The sequence below is a fragment of the Stylophora pistillata genome, chromosome 4, assembly GCF_964205215.1.
Source record: "Stylophora pistillata chromosome 4, jaStyPist1.2, whole genome shotgun sequence".
Lineage (NCBI taxonomy): Eukaryota > Metazoa > Cnidaria > Anthozoa > Scleractinia > Pocilloporidae > Stylophora > Stylophora pistillata.
In genome coordinates this window covers 16,418,978-16,443,322 of record NC_142522.1, presented here as the reverse complement: position 1 = coordinate 16,443,322, position 24,345 = coordinate 16,418,978, and the positions used below count along the sequence as shown (strand labels likewise).

The 24,345-nt window shown below is 36.8% G+C and overlaps 1 protein-coding gene, 2 long non-coding RNA genes and 1 pseudogene across 6 annotated transcripts in view; 2 read left to right on the top strand and 2 right to left on the bottom strand.

Moving 5' to 3' along the window:
* The window catches only part of LOC111321384 (ubiquilin-1), a 70,471-nt gene extending 49,864 nt beyond the window's left edge, over nucleotides 1–20,607 (bottom strand). For 2 of the 4 annotated variants that reach the window (XM_022924241.2, XM_022924249.2), the window contains exons 1-4: nucleotides 7,092–7,241; nucleotides 6,924–7,026; nucleotides 6,778–6,827; nucleotides 4,028–4,069 (exon numbers count right to left, since the gene is read on the bottom strand). In XM_022924241.2, the coding sequence (XP_022779976.1) occupies nucleotides 4,028–4,069; nucleotides 6,778–6,827; nucleotides 6,924–7,026; nucleotides 7,092–7,196 (300 nt within the window). In that variant the 5' untranslated portion in view covers nucleotides 7,197–7,241. Of the gene's footprint in view, nucleotides 1–4,027; nucleotides 4,070–6,777; nucleotides 6,828–6,923; nucleotides 7,027–7,091; nucleotides 7,242–19,406; nucleotides 19,500–20,468 lie in introns of those variants that run through there. The other 2 variants (XM_088758938.1, XM_088758939.1) reach the window with 2 other exon arrangements.
* On the top strand, nucleotides 749–3,227 carry LOC148732638 (zinc finger protein 862-like; annotated as a pseudogene).
* Nucleotides 12,923–16,162, bottom strand: LOC148732637 (uncharacterized). Its single transcript, XR_016000763.1, has 3 exons — nucleotides 15,279–16,162; nucleotides 13,415–13,492; nucleotides 12,923–13,034 (listed from the first exon to the last, which is right to left on the bottom strand). It is a non-coding gene; the product is annotated as an uncharacterized LOC148732637 (long non-coding RNA).
* Nucleotides 20,608–22,464: 1,857 nt separating the features above from the next.
* Nucleotides 22,465–24,075, top strand: LOC148732636 (uncharacterized). Its single transcript, XR_016000762.1, has 2 exons — nucleotides 22,465–22,679; nucleotides 23,222–24,075. It is a non-coding gene; the product is annotated as an uncharacterized LOC148732636 (long non-coding RNA).
* Nucleotides 24,076–24,345: the final 270 nt, after the last annotated feature.

Sequence of the window (24,345 nt, the reverse complement as noted above, 5' to 3'; positions counted from 1 at the left end):
TTCAATGAGAGACCAACTAAGGACCTCAGGAATGCTAGACAACACCGTGTAAAGCCATATAAGACCAATAGGTGTCGAGACACTTTTATTAATAAATGAGCAGTTCTTTTTGAGCAATTCAATTGCGCTAATTCTAAAATTTTATATTTGTAGTTGAAGTCGTAGGATTCTTATTGTGAGCATGCAAGTACAAGGCTGTGCTCTAAGGAAAATTGAATGGAGCCCAATACTCTGAAACTGTGAAATCCTGGGTGCCCAGCTTTGTATGAAAAAACTAAAAATTCCAAGTCGCCCAAGAGCAAAAGTAAGGCGCCAGGGGCCACCGGGTGCTGCTAGAGCACAGCCTTGAAGTAATTTTGTAACTATATTTATAATATTTCCCCTTCTATACATTGTAAACCTTAGCAATTTAGTCCATGCTGCTATTAGGGTATTGAATAAACCATTCTTCTCTTCTTATCTCTCTTCTCTCTGTTTAATTAAACCAGTCAAGCATGACAGAAGGTATGCAGACCATGGGTCAAGCGGTCTCAGATGCAAATTTGCTCTGTTTTGTTTTTCTCAAAATTCCACAATGGATATTAGACGATTTTTTACCGGTGGTAAAAAAGAAAAAGGCAAAGACAATAGTTCTAAAAAGAAGAGGCCTGCTGAAGAAGGTGTAAGTCTAACACCTCCACCACCAAGGCAGAAATTCCAGCAGTTGTGGAAATCCGACTTTCCATTCGTTGTTCACTGAGATGGAGCAATGTTTTGCATGTGGTGTGAAGAAAAAGAGAATCTGTCCAAATCCTCATCAGCATTTTGTCTTGAGTGGCTGTTGTAATTTTCGCTTAGAATCTCTTAGGAGCCATGCGGATCTGCTGGTCATAAGAGAGCTGAAGATAGAATTTGTATTGCAGCCAATCCACAGAAAACAGCTATTCCTTGAGCCTTGAGAAATTTAAACAAAGAAGCCGTTTCAAAGTTAGAAAAGCTGTTTGACGTTGCATATTTCATAGCGAAACTGGAGATGCCATTCACAACGTACCCTCCACTCTGTCAACTTGAACAGAAGCATGGTATTGAGCTTGGGAAAACTTACAGAACTGATAAGGCTTGCAAAAATTTATCATGACAATATCCAAAGTGACATGTTTTTTAAGTGTCATGACAGACAGTGCAACAGATGTGGGTGTTCGTGAGGTTGAAGATGTGTATGTTTGCTTTTTGAAAGATGGAGAAGCAGTCAATACATTTGTAGGGCTCAAATCCTGCTCTAATGCTAAGGCACCAGGTATTACTGAAGCTGTTGACAGTGCTATGATTGACGTCTGTGAAAATTGGAAAGAAAAAGCTGTTTCCCTAGGCTCTGATGGTGCCTCTGTAATGATTGAAGATGTGGGTGGAGTCTACACCCTCCTGAAATGAAAACTAGAGTTTGCCTTTTTGGATACTGTTAAGGCAGCATCATAGTTAGAAGAAGCTAAAGATATGTTGCAAGGGATTTGGAAACATTACCAATAATCACCTAAGGCAGTGTGTGAATTGAAAGAGTAGGCTGAGAGCATGCAGGTGAAGGCTTACAAAGCAGTGAAGGCAGACAGCACCCATTGGGTTCCCCACTTGAAGAGAGCTCTGGATATTCTTCTTTTGAAGAATTACTATATAATAGTAACCCACTTACAGCACACTTCACAAGCAAGAGATGCAAGTGTAACAATGCAAGGCAGAGTAGTTATACTGCACAAAGTTAGTCAGTTACAAGTTATTGTTATTCCTTCATTTGCTTCTGGACATAGTTACAGCAATAAGTAACCTATCACTTCAATTTCAAGATAACAAGATCTCAATTTCCCAGCTTCAAGACAAAGTGAATACCCTCTCATCTACACTCAAGCATTCAAGGTCAGACCAGGTGAACATCTCACATCATTTCAGCAAGGAGTTGGTGATGGGAATCAGTTCAAAGGTACTGATTTAACCAGGTCTGGATATGATGAAGTGTCTTTTGCTGCCAGTAGAGGTGACGTCATGGACATGGCCACTACTTTTCTAAGAGATGGATTCCATGGGTTGGGCCATGATCCCATTCTTCGTGGAGCAGCAACTTTAACAGACCAACACACATAGCAATAAACAATCAACAACAGATGCTTGTTTATGGCGAGGATGCTATTCAGGTTCTGTCAGAGCACTTTGAAGCCCTACTAAACCAAAACCACTTCAACGTGCAGTCCTGCCTTGATGAATGGATGGAGCTCAAAGTTCATTTGCAGAGGGCGAGAGGAGAGCTTCAGTACAACAACAACAACAACAACAACTTCTAGAAGAGCAAGTTTCAGATGCGAGACGGTTACCCCAACTTACTGCTGGTCATCGAAGTCTGCCTTGTTATACCTACTGCTTGTTGTGAAAGAAGCAACTCCTGTCTGAACAGAGTTATGTGTGACTTCAGGTCAACCTTTGATGTTGGGACTGTTGAAGCCCTTATGAGAATCTCTGTTAATGGACCAAAGCCATCAGAGTATCACTCTTCTTTAGCTGTCCCAAGATGGCTTGACTTTGGCGAGAGGGCTAAGCAGCCAACTTTCATGGACTAATTTCAGCATTAATTTCTTGCCATAAATTATGAATGATGGAATATCAGTACCAACTAGTTTAATCACGTGACACCTCGCATCTAATACTGTTGTTGTTGTTATATTTATTTAATGGAACTAGTTTAAAGATGGCATCTGGAAAATCAAATCTCTGAACCTTAATTGCAGCCTAACTGATTTCTTTCCGGTAACAACTCTTAACCATGTTGCATTTCACAAAATAGTTGTTTTACCTTTGGAACTGGTTTAGGTAAAGTGTAATTACTGGTACCAACATTATATATGAAAGGGTGTCATTTGCATTGTGCTTTCAAGTCTTGTTAGTAATTCTGCTGTTATTGGACCTAGCCAACATCAAAGCTTGGCTAGTAATAAAGAAATTTGGCTAGTAACATCTAAGGCCTGGTTCAAACATTAAATTTCACATGTGCCAAACTTAACTCCTATTTTAGTCGACTAAAATAGTAAAATACAGCATTTGATTCAAACGTTGAATTTAACTGTCGCATTTAACTCTGTTCGCTGTCAATATTCCCAGGCACACTACTTTAGGCCCAGTTCAAACGTCGAATTTCACACGTGCTGAACTTAACTCCTATTTTAGTCACCTAAAATAGTTAAATACAGCATTTGATTCAAACGTCGAATTTAAATAACTCAGTCGAATTTAACTCTGTTCGCTGTCAATATTCCCAGGTGCACTACTTATTTGCTAGACGAAGACATCTATTGAGCGTTTGCTTAATTGCTTCACTGATGCTCTTGTTTTGCTGTTTGTTTTTGCTCCTTTATCTTGGCTTTTTGTCATAATACTTTCACTTCATTCACGTTCCATCATTTCATTGAAACACGACCTACAATATGCCACAGAGTTTCCTACTTTCCATCCAGGAGTGCCCTCTCCGTTTTCAAAAACCAAAAACCTCATACAAAAGTAATTATTGCACATCAAACAACTGTATTTTGTCTTTCCAAAGCAAGAACTACAAATTCCTTTGTCTCCCACCACTTTTTTGTGCTGTTTTGGCTTTTTTGTGCATAGCATTCATAGAATTCCTGGTGAGTTGTGGGTAATAAATGAATTATAATAATTTCCTGTAATTCATGCATTAAGTTCGGCACGTGAGATGCAACGTTTGAATCAAAAGTCGAACCTAAGTCGAATCTTCGACTGTTTCAGTTGCAGATACAGCAAAAGTCGCATTTAATTTAAAACAGTCGAATTTAATTGATTCAAACGTCGCACTTCACATGCATTTAACTCTCGCATTAAGTTCGGCACATGTGAAATTCGACGTTTGAACCAGGCCTAAGTTGTCACTAGCCACTAGGCTAGTAAGTTGAAAAGTTAGTGTCGAGCCCTGCATTAGGAGCTGCAAAGAAGCTCTAGCAGCCTGTGGGACATGAGCACATGCTAAATAATATCCAGAATAAGAGAGGTGTACCTGTTGTTGACCACTAGCATGTTGGGCTGCCTGTTGCTGGGCCTAATATAAGGAGAGGAAATAAGTTTAAATATATGTACTTGAAGATCTGATTCATCTTTAAATTTGGAGTCAATCCATGTGGTGACAAACCAGTGCTGAATAATTATAATCAGGATGTTTGAGTATAGTCTGAGGGCCATAGCAACCATTTGGAATGCAAACTCAAAATCATGGCTTTCTCTCAATGGAACAATTTAATGTAATTTTCACCCTTGGTAGACTAAAATTTTGAGTAAAAGTGAAGAACAGTTCCCAAAAGATACTGTCGGCTGACTGTCGGCCAACAGATGGTGACTTGTTGGTGGGTCATAAACTGAAATGATGATCAACATTTCCTTATCTATTGCTTCTAAAACTGCACGAAAAGGGGAAAAGTCATTTAAAAAAGATACCTCACACTCAACTTTTAATATCTATTGTGGCTTTTGCCTACTTTTTTGTATTGGCTACCAAAACTTGCCCAAATTGCTTTGATCTCAATTATCTGCCATGATGAAAAGTTGTTCTAGTTCCTAATCCCCTGGTACCATTAGCTATAGTTTTGCAATACATACATATAAATGGCTGCTGGATTGATATTCTTTTGTTTAAATTCAAATTAGCCTCACTTGAGATATGCATTCTTTTGAATTTTGAACTGGAGAACAAGGCCAGAAAGGCTAATTTAAATTTAAACAAAAGAATGTCAATCCGGCAGCCATTTATGAAAGTGGTCAATTATAGGGTGATTGAGAAACTACTTTTAGCTTTGCTCATTTGCTACCCCAATATGGAGAAAAGAAGTTTTTTGTCTACAGACAAGGATATTAGAAATAGGTACCAAAGTTACCACTAAATTTTGGTACGTATTGTCAGAAGATGGGTTAAACAAGCTTATTTTACCATTTAAACAGAATCAAGTAGATAGGTATGAATGGTGCAATCAACGGATCTCTATTTACTGTTTTCAACTAGAGAAGTTTTGACTCTGTTTTTGGTCAATTTCTGATCTACTTAACACTATTGGCCGACTGTTGGTAGTGTGTCGGTAACCTGTTGGCTGACAGGTTACCAACAGCTGAAAATGGGAACCATCCTTCACTATTACCAAATTTTGTCACTAATGTAATCTTGACAGAAATGAGAACACCTAAACAAAAAGTCATCTGTAACCAAATAATCTTAAAGTCAATAAAACTTGATTTTCTTGTGATTCAGACATGCCTTTAGAAAAGGAACAACCAGATGAATATCTTTTATGTATGGTATGCTTTGCAACCTGAGAACAAATTTCTAACTTGCCATGATATCTAATAAGCTTAAAACAAACATTTGTCCAACCAAAGTTAACAACCAAAAGTGAGCACTTCCACAATGAACAGACAGTGTATCACTTAAGTTTCCACAAAATTCATATTTACTTTCCTTTTCTAAAATCTTGAGAACTTGACCTTCCTACAATCACTTATCTAACATTTACAAATTAAAATTTTCAAACTTGGGCTTCTTGGAAGCAAATCAAAGTGTTTGTGAACCACAGAACTTCAAAGATGAATGATGAAGAGGCAAGATCTTGAAACCACTTAACTGACTTGGTTCTTTAAAACTTTTTGTTATGTAATGTCATGTTTCTCTCTGGCTTAGTCCCCAAAAGTGTGTTAAAAATTTCTAAGTAAATTATTGTGCAAAAGTAATGCAAATGAAAATCACTAAGTTTTGTTTATTGTTCTCTCAAAGTTTCATTGAACTTCTGTGCAAATTAACTTTCATGAGAAAGTTCATGCAAAGATTCTCACTTGCACTTTGCATCATTTCACTAGTACAAAACATAATTTATTTCCTCTTTCCAAACGTTTTGGTTTACCCCAGCTTTAACTCAAGATTATTTTCCCATTTCAGATCAATTGTTGGTCCAATTAGAACTTAAGGTCTCTTTTTGGGAGAATGCGCCAACAGTGATTATAATCATTAGATTCTTTTAGTGAGATTCTTACAATCTCATCCTAAAACTATTGTTTCTCGTGTATTAGGGTTTAAGATTTAAAACAAGCAGCAATTTGCTATTAAATAACAAACTGCTACTTCAATTAAGTACTTATGAAATTAATTATCCCTCTAGAGATACTCTACTCCTTGTTTCCTTTTCAATTGTTCAAATACTTTCAAACAGTGGAAATTTTTGCTCAGATTATGGGAATACACATCTTAGCTACTTAGTTATTTTCATAATTCTCTGGTGAAATACACCCCCACACTCCCCCCCCCCCTCCCCACAAAAAAAGTGATACCCACTTTGTCACAATCTAAGGCAATGCAGCAGTGCAGTTAAATATCTCACTCTTTGCCGGCAAATAAACTTGAGAACTCTGGGTTTGCCATCATCAGTTTTCTCCTGATGCTCAACAGTTTCTTTGATTAAATCAAAGATAAAACCCAAAAAGACATACTAAGAAGGATACATCAGTTAATACAACAAACCACAGGTTTGAAAACGTTTTCACAAAAAAACCAACAAATAAGATAAAAATTGGCTTGTACAACGGAAAGATTTAGCTAGAAAAAAGGCAATTACATCAGATGCTAAGGCAATTACTTTAGAGTCAAAGAATGATTTGAACAATCCAAGTGAAAACTTTTACTTTCTGATTCAACTAATTTTTTTAACGGTCTCAAACGATAATTAAAATGGGTACAAACTTTCCAGGGGGTAAAACAATGACTCAACTGACCCTGTTATCCGACTTGATGACAAGATGAACGGTAAGGCCGTCTTTTATTGCTGCAAATTAAAGGAACACAAGCAAGTTAAAACATCAAAACCCCTCACACTGATTCGAATACATAATTTTTGAAAGATAAAGCGAAAAAAACTCACAATAAGATGCTAGTGTATCCCCGTCTTTCAAAATTCGACCGGCGAAAATAAGACACAACTGAGATACCGGAGCGTTGAATTTGATGGAGACTAGCTCTTTGAACTAGAAAAAAAACAAGAAGATCATTAAAAATACTTTGAACTAAATTATCGATACTAAGATAATACCTTCAATATAGTCGCAGTTGCCTCCGCTTCAATGATTTCTTTGTTCTTTGAAGTTTTTACAACAACATTTATTTTCCCATTTTCTCCTTCCCGGTCGTCGGCCATGATGAACTTTGGGTTTTACACGCAATTAGTGCCCAGGCGTCCTCTCTTAAGCGAATCGGAGAAGAACCTGGTTCTTCGCTAAAATCAAGATGGCGCTGATGTTTCAAGCAACTCCAAGGTACTTTTCGGTACTTTTGAGCTTTTAACGTACTCAGCTTGAGTTAAGGGTGTAAGTTAACGATACGAAGGTTATACCAAGTCACTTTACCCATCTTAAATCTACCGAAGTCGTTGTTATTAGCATGGATAATCCCGTACTGGGTTCCAAATTATCTTGTTATACTTCCCCCCCTACCAACGACACAACACCACAGTTTCTTTCGAAAATGAATCCCTACATTTCTTTCATGACACTATTTTGCTTTCAGTTTTTGGTACAGTTACTGCTTTTCAACATGTTTGATAACAGGCAAAGCAAGTAATACTAAATAATTAATTCATGTTAAGCGGGCGTATATCGAGTTATGGATGCACATGGAAGGTTTGGAGAGCATGAGATGAAGTGTTAGAGGGGTGCATAAGAGTTACCTTGGCATAGCTGAGAGTACCTCTAGCTTCTGGTGTACTCCAGAGTAAGTGCATCCATAACTGGATATACATACAGCTAAAATAACATAGTGGACACAACAGTATCTGCAGTATTCGCCCTCTATCGAGTTCACCCCTTCAAGTTCGCCCCTACCTTATACTGTGTTTTCCCCCACTCTTTTCAAGTTCAACCCCACCAAGGTGAGTTTAACCTCAGATTGAGTGTTGTCTAAATTACGTTTCTGTTGAAAATTACAAGCAAGTTATTAGCAAGACAAGTTTTAAATTTTAATTGGCTAACAGCCATTTTGAAAGTTTGTATGTGTGTGGGAGCTGGGGCGACTGGAAACAAGAAATAAATTAACTGGGAACAACTATACTAGCAGTAATGTTTCAAAATTGTTTGGTCATGACCTCCATAGATTAGGCAATATGGATTGAAATTCAAAATGGTCATTGCTGACTTGACATTTGGCACATTCTGCTTGTGCTTTCAATCTTGAGGGATTTTTGTCACAAATTAATCAACTCGTGGACATTACTGTATCTGGGTGTGAACTTGATTTGGTGGGTCAAACTTGAAAATTGTGGGGGTGAACACAGTTTAAGGTAAGGGTGAACATGACAGGGGGCAAATATGGTGCAATTTGACATAACTTGTGCTTAAAGAGTTTTATTTTTGTAAACTGGCTATTTCAGGGTAATCACAATCTACCCAAAGACTATTAGTGAAAAACAGGGCAAAACCAACCAAGAAATATTTTGAAACCAAAGCTTTATTCAAAGAATGGTAATTTTTCTGATAAGAAGCTTAAAACAAACAAATTTATTGTGTGTAAGAGACTGTGTTGTAGATTCAGCGTGCATTAGTCATTGTTAGCTAGAATTCACTGCCACTAAATTGTGTAGGTTTGTAAAGAAAAATTCTGAAAATGTATGCTTTCAAAATTAAAATCTCCTGTTTAACAGTACTTTCAGGACATATCAACATCTAAAAATGATATTCAGCATTCCAAAACAAAACAAAAACCATTAATTTCTTGTGTTTACAAGACCCATGCGGTAGATTCACCAAACTTGAATTCCTGGTTCCAGAAAATTGAAAGGATTTACTTTCGAAATTCTGAAAATTGTATGATTTTAACCAAAATCTTCTATTGAACTACACTTTTGGAATGTATTATCACTCTAAAATAATATGTACCCACACTACAAAGCCTTACTTGAGGTTAGCAAGATCACTTTGTTCTTTTGCAGCCATAATTGCATTATGTTTGGGAATGAAGTATTGTTAACTCCAAAGCATCCTGTTTGTTTTTCAAAATAAGTTTTGCTTAGCATATTTAATTTTCATTTTGAGTTTCAAAAGGTCTATCTCAATCTGGATGGGACAGAAAAACAATGTTGAAAGGTTTGAAACCTCACAGCTAAACTCAATGGGAACTTGCAGCTGAAATGAAACCTGCAATGAAACCTGCACACACCATGTTATGGATGCATGGCAGTGCTTACATAAGGATTTTTACCATGATAGCAGCTCCCTCTGAATTAGATAGTAGGTGCACCTGAGATTGGTTATTAACCTTTTCTTACAAACAATTAACACAAACGTATGCTTTAAAACTATTGCTTCTACGCATTTTCATTTGATGCAGTGATAAAAACCATATCCATCGCCTCACTCGAAGTTTAGCAAGAGTTAATTTTATGTTATCAATTTTACTTTGTATAGTGTAAATTAAAATGACTATAAGTGCTCACATCACCAAATTTTCAATAATTTTACTTTCCACAGGTTAAAGAAAGCAGTTGAACTAATAAATGGCTTAGATGCAGCAAAGTTCCGTCTGTTGCTCAGCAGAATTATACAGAAGCTTCATTTGAGGGTCAGTTTCTTTCAACTTACCATGCATGTTTAGTTGAGGGAGACACTTGATTAAAATTGCTGAGAACTATAACTTGATTACCATAACCTTGTTGATAATGAGAGCATTTGACCTTTGCCTTTTCATACTTATAAAATCCATTTCACTGGCTTTCATATGATGTTTAGCTCTTGGCTGTAAGTATGTGTCCCATGCCCTGCATCAATATGAAAATGTGAAAGCTTAGTGTGATCATCTGGGTGAGTGTAGTCCTGAGAAGGACTGTTGTCAGTGGTGGTGGGTGACATTTTGACAAACTGTTTGCATGTTGTACATATGCTCCTGAGTGAAGACAGGCATTGTGAGAGTGTTGTGTTGGGACCATGAACTCTGCTAAATGATCCTTGCCAGAACTTTTTTTCTAGCTACCCTACAGTACCACTCCCATGTACTGCAGCCCCCCTCATGCATCAAGTGCATGTAATAGGTATTAATTACATGAGCTTTGGAGTGTGTAGTAACACATAATTATGCAGTGGTTTACACCCATAAGTGTGTATTTTTATTTGTCTTTTGTCATTCACAGTATGCATTTGTGTGTACTCTTTCACACAAATGCTATTGTTGTGGTAATTTGTATTGCACTCAATGTGCTGATTCTTAAATGAGTCCCGTGATGGAAAAAATTTAAAGTTGATCAAAACAGGTTCCTTTTATGTGACTGAGCCTCATTGCATTAAAGGTTCCTCGGCAAGATAATGAAAGAAGATTAATTACATACTCAGTTTACATCATAGTGTGGGAAGTTGAATCAACTAAGTGAAACATCTTTTAATGTAGCATGTTAGAAAACTTAAGTGACTTACACTGTTGCTTTAAGAAGACCAACTACTGTAATCAAAATGCATGAAGGAACAGAAAACAAAGTGTCTGTTACAGCAAATAATACATGACTGAAATTCGCAGTAAGGCACCATTTGACCCACATCAAAAGCATACATTTTTTTCCAGTAGCTAGCTTCAGTTGTCAAAAAGCCATGGACATGTCCATGGCTTTTTGCATGCAAGTATTTTAAGACAGCCAAGTTGTCAAAAGAGCATGACATGAGCAATAGTTCGAATTGCGCCGCATTTGCCCCCTATCGAGTTCGCCCCTTCGAGTTCAACCCTTCGAGTTCACCCCTTCGAGTTCACCCCAACCTTTTACCGTGTTTGCCTCACATGATTTGAGTTCAACCCCACCAAGTCGAGTTCACCCCTTGATTGAGTGATATACAGATGAGTTTATTTGTGATGAAGGTTCTAGCAGAATGTGCCAAATGTCAAGTCAGTGACAACCATTTTGAATTTCGGCAATTGCATGGAATCTGTGTGTGATCTGGGGTTACCGGAAACAACTGTATATACTGAAGTTGTGATAATGGGAACCACACTTAAGTCAAAGCAACATATTGCTTAGCTTATTATTCATGCTGGATAAGATATGAAACAACCTCGGTTTATCTAACAAACATGAAAAGTGTTGATCATAACAACCAAACTTGAGAAGATGCAAACCACAGATCAGCACATTGCATTGTGTTGATCATAACAACAAGACTTGAGAAGATGCAAACCTCACTTTCATCACGACAGTTGTTAGCCTTGTAATAAATGTGTAACAGTTTCAATCATACTTGCCTCATTTAGCTCTATTTATGAAAATTAGACTGAAGAGTTTACGAAACTACGATTTGATTACGCTTTTGAGTATTATAGACTTATTAAGAGAATGCGTTCCATGCTTCATGGGGTTTTCAGTCATAGCAGCCAGACTCGAGAATATACAAACCATGCTTTCATTGCAACAGCATTGCTTAAGTTGTTAGACTTGTAATAAAAAACAGTTTTAATGATACTTACCTCATTTAGCTTTATTTATGAAAATAAGACTGAAGAGTTTACAAAACCACCTAATCTATAAAGGTCATAACCAACAAAAGTTCTAGCATAGTTGTTTCCAGTTTGTTTATTTCTTGTTTCCGGTCGTCCCAGCTCCCTTGCACTTATAAACTTTCAAAATGGTTGTCAGTATATTAAAATTCAAAACTTGTTTTGGTTCTAACTTGTTTGCAATTTTTGAAAGAAAGTAAGTAGAGATTACTCAATCTGGGGGCAAACTCGACTTGGTGGGGTCGAACTCGAAAAGTGTGGGGGCGAACATGGTATAAGTTAGAGGCAAATTCGAAGGGGCGAACTCGATAGGGGGCAAAAGTGGCAGACACCAGTACTTCTCCTGTGTTAACTTTGTGAGTCTTGCATTAAATTTGAATAAATATCAATGATTTTTAACTAGCCTTGTTCTGTTCTGTTAATTGGGAGATATAGGAAGTTATTTTACGCATTCTATAAAACTGGGTCATGTTCTAGGCAACAAATTCTAGAAGCAAACCAAATTTATTTTTTCTCAAAGCAACTATGATTGTGTTATTTGATGTAGGAATTGGTGGAGCACCTCAGTATTCAATACTTCAAATTGAGAGATTGGAACAAAACTATTTGAAGGAAAGCAGAAGCAGTGCAAGTCAAATCTTTTTTTTTTAATTTCAGACATGGATTCTCAATTCATAAGAAACCAAATTAAGTGTACTCATTCATGCTTGTTGGAAATCTAAAGAACAATTGTGAATCCAATCTATTGGTTGTATTACACATACATGTAATTGTTTTCTCAGTACATGCATTAAATTAGTTCTAGCTGACTGATTTCATTTAATTTACATGCATTTCACACTTGTTTGTGTATTTTTTATTACACCCAGGTGGATTTGCATGTTGCAGCATGTAATGCTTGGGATTTGAACAAGTGTCAAGCATATGTAATGCTGCAATACATGCAAGCAGTACTTAATCACAGACCTCTTCATTTCTTGTATAATAGTCATGACCAAGTCAATTTGAACTCTTTGTAGGAGGGTTCTACTGTTTAATCCAATGCTCTCTACTCTTAGCAATTACCAAACAGAATCTAGCCACAGGTAAACCCATTAAGATTATGGTGTTTGTGGCGAGTTCTACCTGTGTTTTGTTGTAGCTAATCTTAATTCGGTTGGAAGGAACAGTAGACTTTCATTCCTAACCTTACATTTTCCTCTCTCACACCTGGATTCCAACATCTATCTTTTTTAGGTTTACTATGTGTATACAAGCTAGGGGAAAATATTTAGAAGTGGAGCATGAAGCTAGAACTTTTGGTCAAGTCTGACAAATTCTCTCATTATAATAGGGTGTAAGCCATATAAAAATAATTTGTTTAAATCTTAGGATGAAAGAGCATTTTCAGAGGAAGAGGAAGTTAAGCTTCAAGGTGCTCTTGAACTGGAGGCCAATGGTCTTCATGTTGTTTTAGAAACTGCAGCCTTTATCCTTGAACAGGTAACCCAATCAATTAATGACATTGCTGAAACTTGAACATTTTGTTCATTTAAAATCACGTTATTGTAAGTTGTAACAACATCAAATGAACGTTGCAAGAGGGTCCCCTATACTTTTACATAAAGCATGATGGAGCAATTTTTTCCTTGTGAATTGTGGTTTGATTTTTCTCAATTGTGAATCATGATTAAAGATGATAAGATCTTTTTATGGGGTGTCTTGAAAACTCAGACCTCAAGAACTCAGACCCTAGACCCGAAAAACTCAGACTCTCTGGGTGTCCCGAAAACTCAGACCCTCTGGGTGTCTCAAAAACTCAGACCCTCTGGGTGTCTAGAAAACTCAGACCCGAAAAACTTAGACCCTTTGGGTGTCTTGAAAACTCAGACCCAAAAAATAAAACATATTTACACCGCATGAATGCCGCAAGCCAACTTGTGTACTGTTCGTCGATACAGTGGCATTACGTGCACTGATCATGAAAATTATCTGCCAAGAAAAGAAAAAACAGCTTGCAGTGTTAGATACGTGCAACATCATGAAAATTATACTCAACATTCGTATAGATTTTTCTTTTCGTTATCGTATAAGCCAAGTTTATATCCACAACATGTCATGTTATTAGAAGTCATTCGCGAGGTGTGTTGCGTGATGGTTTCGTGTGCAAATACAGGACCAGCGTCACGCAACAGTTGCGGCGGATATTTGAAACCGGATACAACCTTTTGGGGTCCTTATACTTCCCTCATTTTAATGTATAAACACTGTGTATAAACGATTCTTTGTTTATGTTTTCTTTAATAATTTATAACATAAGCTTTTAATCAATATTCATGGTCAATTATGATAAGACATTATCTATTCATGGTTGCATTTTCCAAGCCACACGAGTTATTTTCTTTACTTTCAATAAAAACGCTTGAATGTACTTACTGTATGATTCACTGAATGTTTTTTGGAAACGACATTGCAACAAAACTGAACACTGAAATAACATTGCAACTGTTTGTTTTGAAATAAAAAGTACTTATCAAAACGATTGGTTATAAAATCGATTGCTGGTAAAACCACACTTGCTTGAAACAAAATGACAGCAATCTCAATCCTTTTACAGACAGACATATAATTTAGATTACAGATTTAATAAACATTTTTCAACTATCGGTGAAAAGTTGGCAAGGTGCTTTGGTAGTGTCTTACGTGAAAGTGATGTTTCTCCACTGAAAACTGGTCCAATTATTTTCTAAATTTATAATTCCTTTGCATAGGTGTAGATAAACAAATAAAAGAAAGATAAAATTTGTACTTTTATAATGGGCAAGGACAGCACAACTTAAACAAGTCTGGTATAATCAGCTTAATTTTAATGGTACCTTAATCATCCGTACTAAGCGAAAAACAAGACAAAAACAATCCTATTTTGGGCATGGTCTATCATTTTCTTTACAATCTGTGACGGTGCCATTTGTATTGGAACAACTAAAATGCTTAAAGCCTAACAAAGCTGTGGGTTTGGATCGCATAAGTTCAATGCTCTTGAAAGATGGAGCTGAAGTTGTCGCATCTGTTTTAATGTATATCATCAATTTGTCACTTTCCAGTGGACGTTTTCCAGAAAACTGGAAGCTGGTGAAGATTACGGCGTTGTATAAGAACAGTAGAAAGATGGATAATTGCGATAATTACAGACCAATTTCTGTCCTCCCGACAGTTAGTAAAATTGTTGAACGTGCTGTTCATAGTCAGTTATATGAATATTTAACAACCAACAACTTATTGTACATTAAACAGTACGGCTTCAGACGTAAACGCTCAACAGCAAGTGCTTTCAATTGTTAGAATTTACAGATGAAATCCTAAATAATATGGATCAAATGTGAAGTCACAGGGGTAGTGTTCTTGGATCTCAAGAAAGCGTTTGACACTGTAAATCATCGCATACTCCTCTTAAAGCTGCAATCCCTTGGCGTGGATGTGTTTTCTATTCCTTGGTTTAAATCCTATCTTGAAAATCGTGGCTGTCAAACCTCAGCTGGCAATTCTATTTCATCAAAGAGAACCATGAACATTGACATTCCACAAGGCAGTGTTCTGGGACTGCTATTGTTCCTTGTTTATGTAAATGATCTTACTGATATTCTGAAAAACTGCCAAGCTTCCTTGTTTGCTGATGACACTGCTATTTATTGCTCATCTCAAACTGCTATTGATTTGGAAGCCAAATTAAATGAAGACTTAATGACGTAAAGGACTGGTTAAATAAGCATAGACTTACCCTTAATATCAAAAAGTCAAAGCTACTGCTGATTGGTGGTAAAAAGAGACTGAAGCTGTTGGGACAAGTAAACCTGAACATTAATGATGAGAACATTGAACGAACTGGACATTACAAATATTTAGGAGTTATGATTAATGAAAATCTCACCTGGTCTGACCACGTTGACTTAATATGCAGCAAAGTCTCAAAATGCTTAGGAATGATAAAACGTATTAAGCACTTACTACCTAATAAATCTAGGGAGATTATTTTCTATACAATTGTTCTACCAATTTTTGATTACGCTTACGTAGTTTGGGGTGATAGGTTTAATTGCACCCTTATGAACAGACTCCAAATTTTTCAAAATAAGGCTGTGAAATAACTGATAAACCCCTTTTTTCTTCTAGTCATGATGCACTGAAGTCACTGGGCTGGAAAGATTTAGAATATAAGAGAAAATTTCATAGGTTATCTTTTATTTTTAATTATATTGCAAAAAATAATGATTTTAATTATGATAATATTAAGCATGAGGAAATTCACGCCCGTAATACAAGAAATAAATCTATGTTTTCTCTCCCTACAGTAAAAACTAACTGGGGGAAATCTAAGTCGGCTTATATGTTTTTTAATCATTAAAGGGAATGGAACTCTTTAAATGGATCATTGAAGACATCAGTAAATTATAGGATTTTTAAGAAACAATGTTTTAATAATATATAACTTCTTCTTTTTGTCCATTAATATAATATTCAGTTTTCATTAATTTATTTCATCTATCTTAATTCTATTCTTTTATGTATTTAGTTCTTGTACTTCGAATATTTTACAATTATTGTTATAATTAACTTATTTTTATGTGGAGGTCCCTCATGAAAACCACCCGAGGGTGATGTGGTTTCCTCCTGAAATAAAGTTTCACTTCACTTCACTTTAACAAGAACGATAATAAACAAAGTCACTGATATGGTGCATTTCTGTATATACAACCTCTTTAACGCATCCCTTGATTTTACTTTGAAGAGCAAACTTCTTGGTAGTCCAGCTCCACTTCGAGCAGGTTGAGATGCAGTTGTCGCAAATGGCTGAGAACATTGGATGGAATGTTAATAAAACTTGAATGGAAGTAAGGAAAGTGCGATGAAATACAGTCTCACTTTACACAGTAGGGCTTTGTAGTGAACTTTGCAGAGGGGAGTTTGGTTTTTGGATCCTTGAGAGAAGGGTACATCCACTTTTCTTGATGGGACAAAATGATGTCGAAAGGTACAATTTGCTGCCTCCGCGGGAATTCTACTCTGCAATGCTTGCATTCTTTTTCATTTCGTTGGTCATCCAGGAAACCAACTACAAACGGTTGGTTGTTGTGGTGTTTCTGAGCAGCACTACCTTGGCTTGGTCTCCTTGGATTTTTATGACCTCCACCCTTTTTACCTTGTGCGTTTTTCGTAGGCTCAACAGAATTACTTTTTGAGTCATTTTTTCAAAAAAAAATAACTATATGCTAGCATATAGATTGGTGTATTTTGGTGTAGTGTAACCTTATCTGTGTAATTTGGTGTATCTCGAAGCAATGTAATTGGCGAAACTTTTTGGTGTATCACAAACCAATCAGATTGTAGTATGTTTTGATGTCGCACCAATCAGAGCGTTCTTACTAATTTGTGGTTTGACAGGTCTTCAAATTTCAGCGAATCAATGCGTGACTCGGCGAGTGCGGTTCGTGAATTAAGGAAACGTATTAGTCTTGCTGGGAAAGTGGCGGAGTTGAGATCAACGTTTGACTATGGTTATTCTTCGTTCTAAAGGGGACTGAGTAGAACATGAGAAAAATTTTGAATCAAATATTGCTTGAGATGTTGATGGGAGCAACTTCAGAATACCTGGCTGCTACTGACTGTTAAGAATGGATTCCTCCCGCGGTCCCAATGTCGAAAAATGATGTCAAAAGAGAGGACGTTTAAACCTGCGGTCCTGCATTCAAGCTTTCCTAGAGTCGAAGAATGATAAAATGATAAGGCCGTTTAACTGGTGCATCCGCAATCCCGCGCTCATGAAGTCGAAGAATGATATAACGAGAGGGCCGTTAAACTAGTGCTCTCGTAATTCCGCGCTTTTGAGGTCGAAGAATAATTAAAGAAAAAGTGAGCTTTACCGACTGTTGGCGCAGTTCTGCGCTTGCTTTATTTCATTTTCTCGACTGAGGAATATTTCATTGCTATACATGAATTCTATTTTTAATTTCGCTAAAAGAATAAGGTAAGAATGACATCGACAAGAATTGTGAGCTCATCTCCTTCGTGAGGACTTTATCGCCATGATCTGTCGGGATTAGAAAGGTCATCAGGGAATTTTTTCTACTGCCAGTTGCAAGTTAAAACGTGCATGTTTTGTGTATAAATTAATAATATATTGCATTGATTATCTTGTTTTTTGCCCTGTGGCTGCTCTTTTTGTAAACGTTGAAAAGACCACCAAGTTATATTATTTTCTGCGCCGACTGTCGTGTTAAATATCCGTTTCTTTGCTTCTAAAAGTTGTCCGTGAATTAAATATTGTTTAAACAATACTTTTCCGCTACAATTGCGTGTTTACTTTTTACTCGCCAATATGGACTAGACTTTCTCAGGTGAAATGTCATTTTCCAAGAAACAATGTAAATTTTATGACATAATTCTGCCTCACTGAAAAATATTTCACAAGGAACATAATGATACAGTAGGTCAATTTTTCACGTGCTCAGACATTTTCTACCAATAAAATTCGTTCTCAGCTACCTTGGACTTTACCCCATTCCGTGTCAACTCCCTGTAAACAACCTGCATTTTTTAGTTATTTTTTTTATTGAGTTGTTTTTTTTAAAAAAAAAATAACTACATGTTAGCGATTACATGTTATAGATTGGTGTATTGTGGTGTAGTGTAATCTGATCAGCGCAATTTGGTGTATCTCTAAGCAATCTGATTGGCGCATCTTTTTTTGGTGTATTTCAACGCAATGTGATTGGCCCAATTTTTTGGTGTATCACAAACCAATCAGAATGTAGTATTTTTCGATGTCGCACCAATCAGAGCGTTCTTCCTAATTTGTGGTTTGACAGGCCTTCAAATTTCAGCGAATCAACGCTTGAGTCGGAGAGAGCGGTTCGCGAATTAAGGAAATGTAGGAGTCGTGTTTGGAAAGTGGTGGAGTTATGATCGTTGTACGACTATGCTTATTGTTCCTAGTGAAGGAGACTGAGTGGAACATGAGAAAAAGTTTTGAATCAAATATTACTTCAGATGTTGATAGGAGCAACTTCAGGATATTTCATTACTATATATGAGTTAATCATCGATTCCAGTTTTGCTTAAGGAACGAGGTAAGGTGACATCTACAAGAGTTGTAAGATCCTCTATTCAGTGTAATGGCTCATGTCCTTCGTGAGGAGTTTATCGCTATGATCTGTCTGGATTTGAAAGGTCGTCAGGGAACTTTTTCTAACGTACCGAATTGCGAGTTAAAACGCGCGTGTTTTGTGTACCGCTCCTTCACTTACGACTACACACCGTCAGCTGGAGGCCTAACACGAATTTAGTGCTATAGCGTGTTGTTTTGGAAGGGCTAGGTTTGCTGACTCGGGTAAAACTTGCACAAGACATTTCCATAAATCATATTTGATTGATAATTTTTTTTTTGTCATATGGTTGCTCTTTTAGCAGTGGCTGAAACGACCACCAAGTTACATTTACTTTCTGCATTGACTGCCATGTTACATATCCATTTCTTTGGTTCTAAAAGTTCTCCATGAATTAAATATTGTTTAAACGATACTTTCCCGTTACAACTGCGTGTTACTTTTTACTCGCCAGTATGGATTAGACTTTCTTAGATGAAATGCCATTTTCCAGTAAACAAAGTGAATTTTATGACAAATCTACCTCAATGAAAAATATTTCACAAGGGACAGAATGGTACGGTCGGTTAATCAGTTCCACGCAACTCTCACGTGCGTAGAAGTTTTCTACCAATAAAATTTGCTTATAGCTAACCTGGACTTTACCCCATTGCGTGTTAATTTCCTGTAAACAACCTGCATTTTATCACGTATTTCGCACGCACAGGGAAAAGTCCAGATAGGCAACAACCAATCAAGTAGCCCACCTTATTATCCTTTGAAGAATGATACTTTCTCTTGGTTCGATCTACTTTCATTTGTTCGAAGAATGGAGACCAGAAAATATCTTTGTCTAGAGGCTGTAAAAGATAGAATAGAGCTTACCAGTGCAAAATTATATGGAAGAGTATTTTGAGGCAGCCATCTGTTACTGTACAAGAAGCTACACGGAGCCTATGTTTGGGCCGGATTTCTGGATCAGCAGATTGAATTTAATTGGTTCGAATTGAGGGCTTTGCTGTTTTAGCAAAGTCGCTGTGGAGTGCTTTTCATGGTTTCTTAACATGGAGAGTTATGGAGACTAAGACTTCGGAACAAGTTGATACCATCCATGACAATTTGGAAGTACTAAAATCGCCAGAGGAAAGGCGAGATCATTAATTAAAAAATTTGCATTTGAACACTATGACTTTGTTTACAAGTATTTCTCTTGCTTACAACTAATAACAAACCTTTGAAGTTTGTTTGCCTCGAACGATATATTATAGAAGGCATTTTATATACCTCAAGTTTTTTGACTGATTGAAATTAAAGGTATGCGGCAGTAACTTCCACAAGTTTTTTTTTTATGGTTTTGTCCGCAATATTAATTTACAGATGGATTCAATTGCTAATGTTTACATAATATAAGATGATTGTATTAATTAATCGAATTTAAACAATCAGCCAAAACTTTTACTGTTCCCAAGGGTTGTTGTTTTCATCAGTATGTTAACAATAGTAGTGATTCACGGTATTAGGTTTGTACTTGAAATAAATATATTTAAGTTCACTCAAAAGATGAGTATAAACTGTAACAAACTTATTGTTGATGCGCGGCCAGTACTTCAAATCTGACTGACACTCGATACCATAACTCAACCTTGTTCCCTGGATATGTCCCACCACCACACTACTTTACATTAATTAAAAACTGCGCACTATTATGCATTTTCTTGCACAGGAAAAACCAAACAGAATTTCTGATTCTGGCCCTTAATTATGGTCAGGATAATAACTAGGACTTTGTCTCTGACGAAGGAATGACAACAAGCACAATTTTAACTTACCAGCAGGTCGTTGTTTGGTTTTGTCATGCAATGTTGGAGAGAGAGAGAGAGAGAGAGAGCATTGCGTGACAAGTTCAAATTAGGGCTGTGGAGGGGACTGCAGGTAGCGCTGTACCAATGCAGTTTATTTTTGCCAACAATTATTCAGACACTAGCATCAATTATATAGTGTCCCATTTCAACCTACGTATCCAAAAAAATAACTCTCGCATGCATAGCATGCCTATGTTATCACGTATTTGGCACGCACGGGGTAAAGTCCAGATAGGAAACAACCAATTAAGACTAGGTTTACACTAGAGGAAATTGTTCCGGATTCGTGGTGAATCTGAAACGTTTTGGTACCGGATTGATTTTGCCATTTACACGAAAGTGGACGAATCTGAAATAAAAACTCCCCAGTTTGGTCGTGTCTCCAGAGATTTTCAATCCGGAAAGTTTTGTTGTGTAACCGCTTTTTTTCTCGAATCCGGATATTATTTCCGCCTGCAATCTTTTAAGTTTGCGGTGAAACCAAAATGGAGGATCCGGTGCTAACATTGCTGGCGGTCTCTGGTTGCCTAATCTTGTTGCAGGTTCAGGTGATAAATTTTATCATGTGTACCGCAGTATTTCTGAGGAAACGCAAGCTATTATTGCAAGGAAGTTTAACGTCAGCCACACTTAATCGCCGACGACATAGATGGCTTGGCATCTGTCCAACTCAAATTTGCCTCAGTGGCATCTGGATCTACTCTAGCCTTTTTTGAGGGAGGCATTTTCACTTTGTCCATCGAACGACGAAGCAACACTCGGCTTGCTAACCATTCCATTTCGAATGTTCCCAGAGTTGTCATTGTGTGTAAACGGTCAGGAATCCGAATATCTTTTCAGTGTAAATGCCTACGAATCCAAATACTCCAAAATTGATGAATCCGGAAACATTTACAAATCCAGAAAACTCTCCTCTAGTGTAAACCCAGTCTAAGAAGCCCACGTTGTTATGCTTGGAAAAATGATACTCTAAACTTTTTCTTCGTTCAGTCTATTTTCACTTGTTCGAAGAACAGAGGCCGGAAAACATCTTTGTCTAGAGGCTGTTGGAGATAAGATTGAGCTTTCCACTGCAAAGTTATATGGAAGAATATTTCGAGGTGACTATTTCTTACTGAACAAGAGGCTACATTATTTGTTAACATGGAGAGTTATAGAGATTAAGACTTTGGAGCAAGTTGATGTCATCCATGACAATTTGGAAATACTAAAATTGCTGGAGGAAATGCGGGGTCGCTCAATAAAAATTTGCATGTGAACGCGATGACTTTGCTTATAGGGATTTCTCCTGCTTACATCTAATAACAAACCTCTGAAGTTTTTCTGGCCCAGAACGATATATCCCTGAAGGCATTTTATGCACCGCAAGTTTTTTGACTGATTGAAAGGTAAGGTATGTGGCAATAACTTCCATAAGTTTTTTTTTTTTTGTCAGAAAAGTATAGTTCTTTGGTCTGCTATATTAATTTATTAATCTATATCAATCTATTAATAGATCCAATCGCCAAAGGTTACTGACATACGACCATGAACTTTTTCTGTTCCCGAGGGTTCTTGTTTTCAGCAATGCAATAACAATAGAAGTAATTTACAGTACTAGGCTTGTGCTTTAAATAAATATATCTAAGTTCGTTCAAAAGATAGGTTTAAACTGTAGCAAGGGTGGTTATTAGCCCAGCATTTTAAGCCTGACTGACACTCGATGCCAAAACTCATCCTCGTTCCCAGGCCAAGTCCACCACATTGCTTTAAGCCAATTAAAAAGTGCTACATAACGCCTATTCTGCATCTTTCTGCCAGGAAAAACCAAACAGAATGACTGATTGTGGGCCTTTATGGAGAGAATGATAATTGTGGTTTTGTCTCTGGTGAAGAGGCAGCAGTGAGCATTATTATAGCCTTCGAGCAGGTCGTTGTTTGGTCTCGTCACGCAATGTTAAAGAGAGAGCGTTGCATGGTGAGTTCAAATTAGGGCTGTGGAGGGGACTGCTGGAAGCATGGTGGCAATGCAGTTTATTATTGCCAACAATTGTTCAGACACCAGAATCAGTTGCTAAGTGTCCCATTTCAACCCACACTTCCGAAAAAATAACTCCTGCATGCATAGCATGCCTATGTTTGACGGAAGTGAGCGTCCGACGATTCCAATTTCCTTAAAATCTTCTTTCCGAAATTGTGGTAAGTAAGTCACCTTATTTACAATTGCCTTCTTGGTAAAATAAGGCAACTTAAAAGCCATCTTCAAATCGGAAATTATGAATTATTTACCTGAAACCTTTGACCGCCATGCATGATCGAATGTAAAATGAAAAAGTGGTGGTGGGAAAACACATCACCAGAACTTTAATGATTAACAAATAGAAAGAGTCTTTTTTTGGGAAAACAATGAAAAATTTTACATTTAACAAAAATGACTTCTTGACCATTAATGGTCTATTCTGCTCAAAATTCAATGCAGGAGACTCAATTGCGAGAATTTCTCAAAGTATAAGGACCGCGAAAGGTTATATCCACTACTTTCGCGCGACACCCGTCCTGTATTTGTACAGGAAACCATCATGCAACGCACCTCGTGAATGGCTTCTAATGACACAACACGTTGTGGATATAAACTTGGCTTGTACGATAACAGAAAGAAAAATCTAATCGAATGTTGATTATAATTTTCATGGTCATTGCATGTATCTAACACTGCAAGCTGTTTTTTCTTTTCTCGGCAGATAATTTTCATGATCAGTGCACGTAATGCCACTGTATCAACAAACAGTAAACAAGTCGACTTGCAGCATTCATGTGGTGTAAATGTTTTATTCTTCGGGTCTAAGTTTTCGAGACACCCAGAGGGTCTGAGTTTTTCGAGTCTGGGGTCTGAGTTTTCAAGACACCCCTTTTTATGTCCATATGACCTTATTTTTTTTTTATATTTAAATGTAACTTGTGAATGGAGAGCCTAATCAAATGTGATTCATGAACCATTTTGTTTTGCCTGATGAATTTGCAGCCATTTAATTGTTTTGAAAATGTAAGTGTTGCTCTTAAATGGCTGTGGTTAGGTTTTATCAGGGTTTTTACATAACATGGACTTCATATGGATTGATAAAAGTCATAAAACAGACCACTTATGATCCTTGAACAAATAATGTTACAGTAAGTCATCTTTTGTCACCTAAGAGGCACTGACCATAAATATTAAGAATCTGCCAACAATTGCAAAATTTGGTAATTTAATTGTTTTATTTAAGATAAAGGACCCTTTTGATTAACCTTCATGAAGAGTTATATCAAAAAGTTTTATTGTGCTCTTCTCTCTCCAAAAAACTGAAAAGTTTAAAATACTCCTGTAAGACCAGTGTCCCTCCCTTAAAACAGCATGCAACTTCAATAACTTCTTACACCACAATGTGATCCATTCCTGTTTTGAAATATTGTGTGGTAGCAAATGGTCATTTTATCTTTTTGAAAATTTAAATTTCTTGTTATGTTGTTTCATTTTAGTCTAAATAGTGACCTGCTGAAATATATTACTCTATGTCTCTTTCACAGATGTAAAATAAAGGTCAACTTTGCTGTCTTATCATGAGGCATTTTATTGTATAGTTCTATTACATAATTTGTACACCTTTGCAATTCAGCTTCCAGCTGCTATTAAGGTATTCTTAATAAGCGTCTATCTATGTATCTATCTATCTATGTATAGTTGCAAATCATAATGTACATCATCTAAATGCTTAATCTTTTCAGTGTAATTCCACCAACTCTCTATCTTGGCTTGTCATAAGCTGTGCATCCAGGTTGAATATACTGAGAAAGGCCAATACCCTCACAATGCATCCTGGTTGAGCAT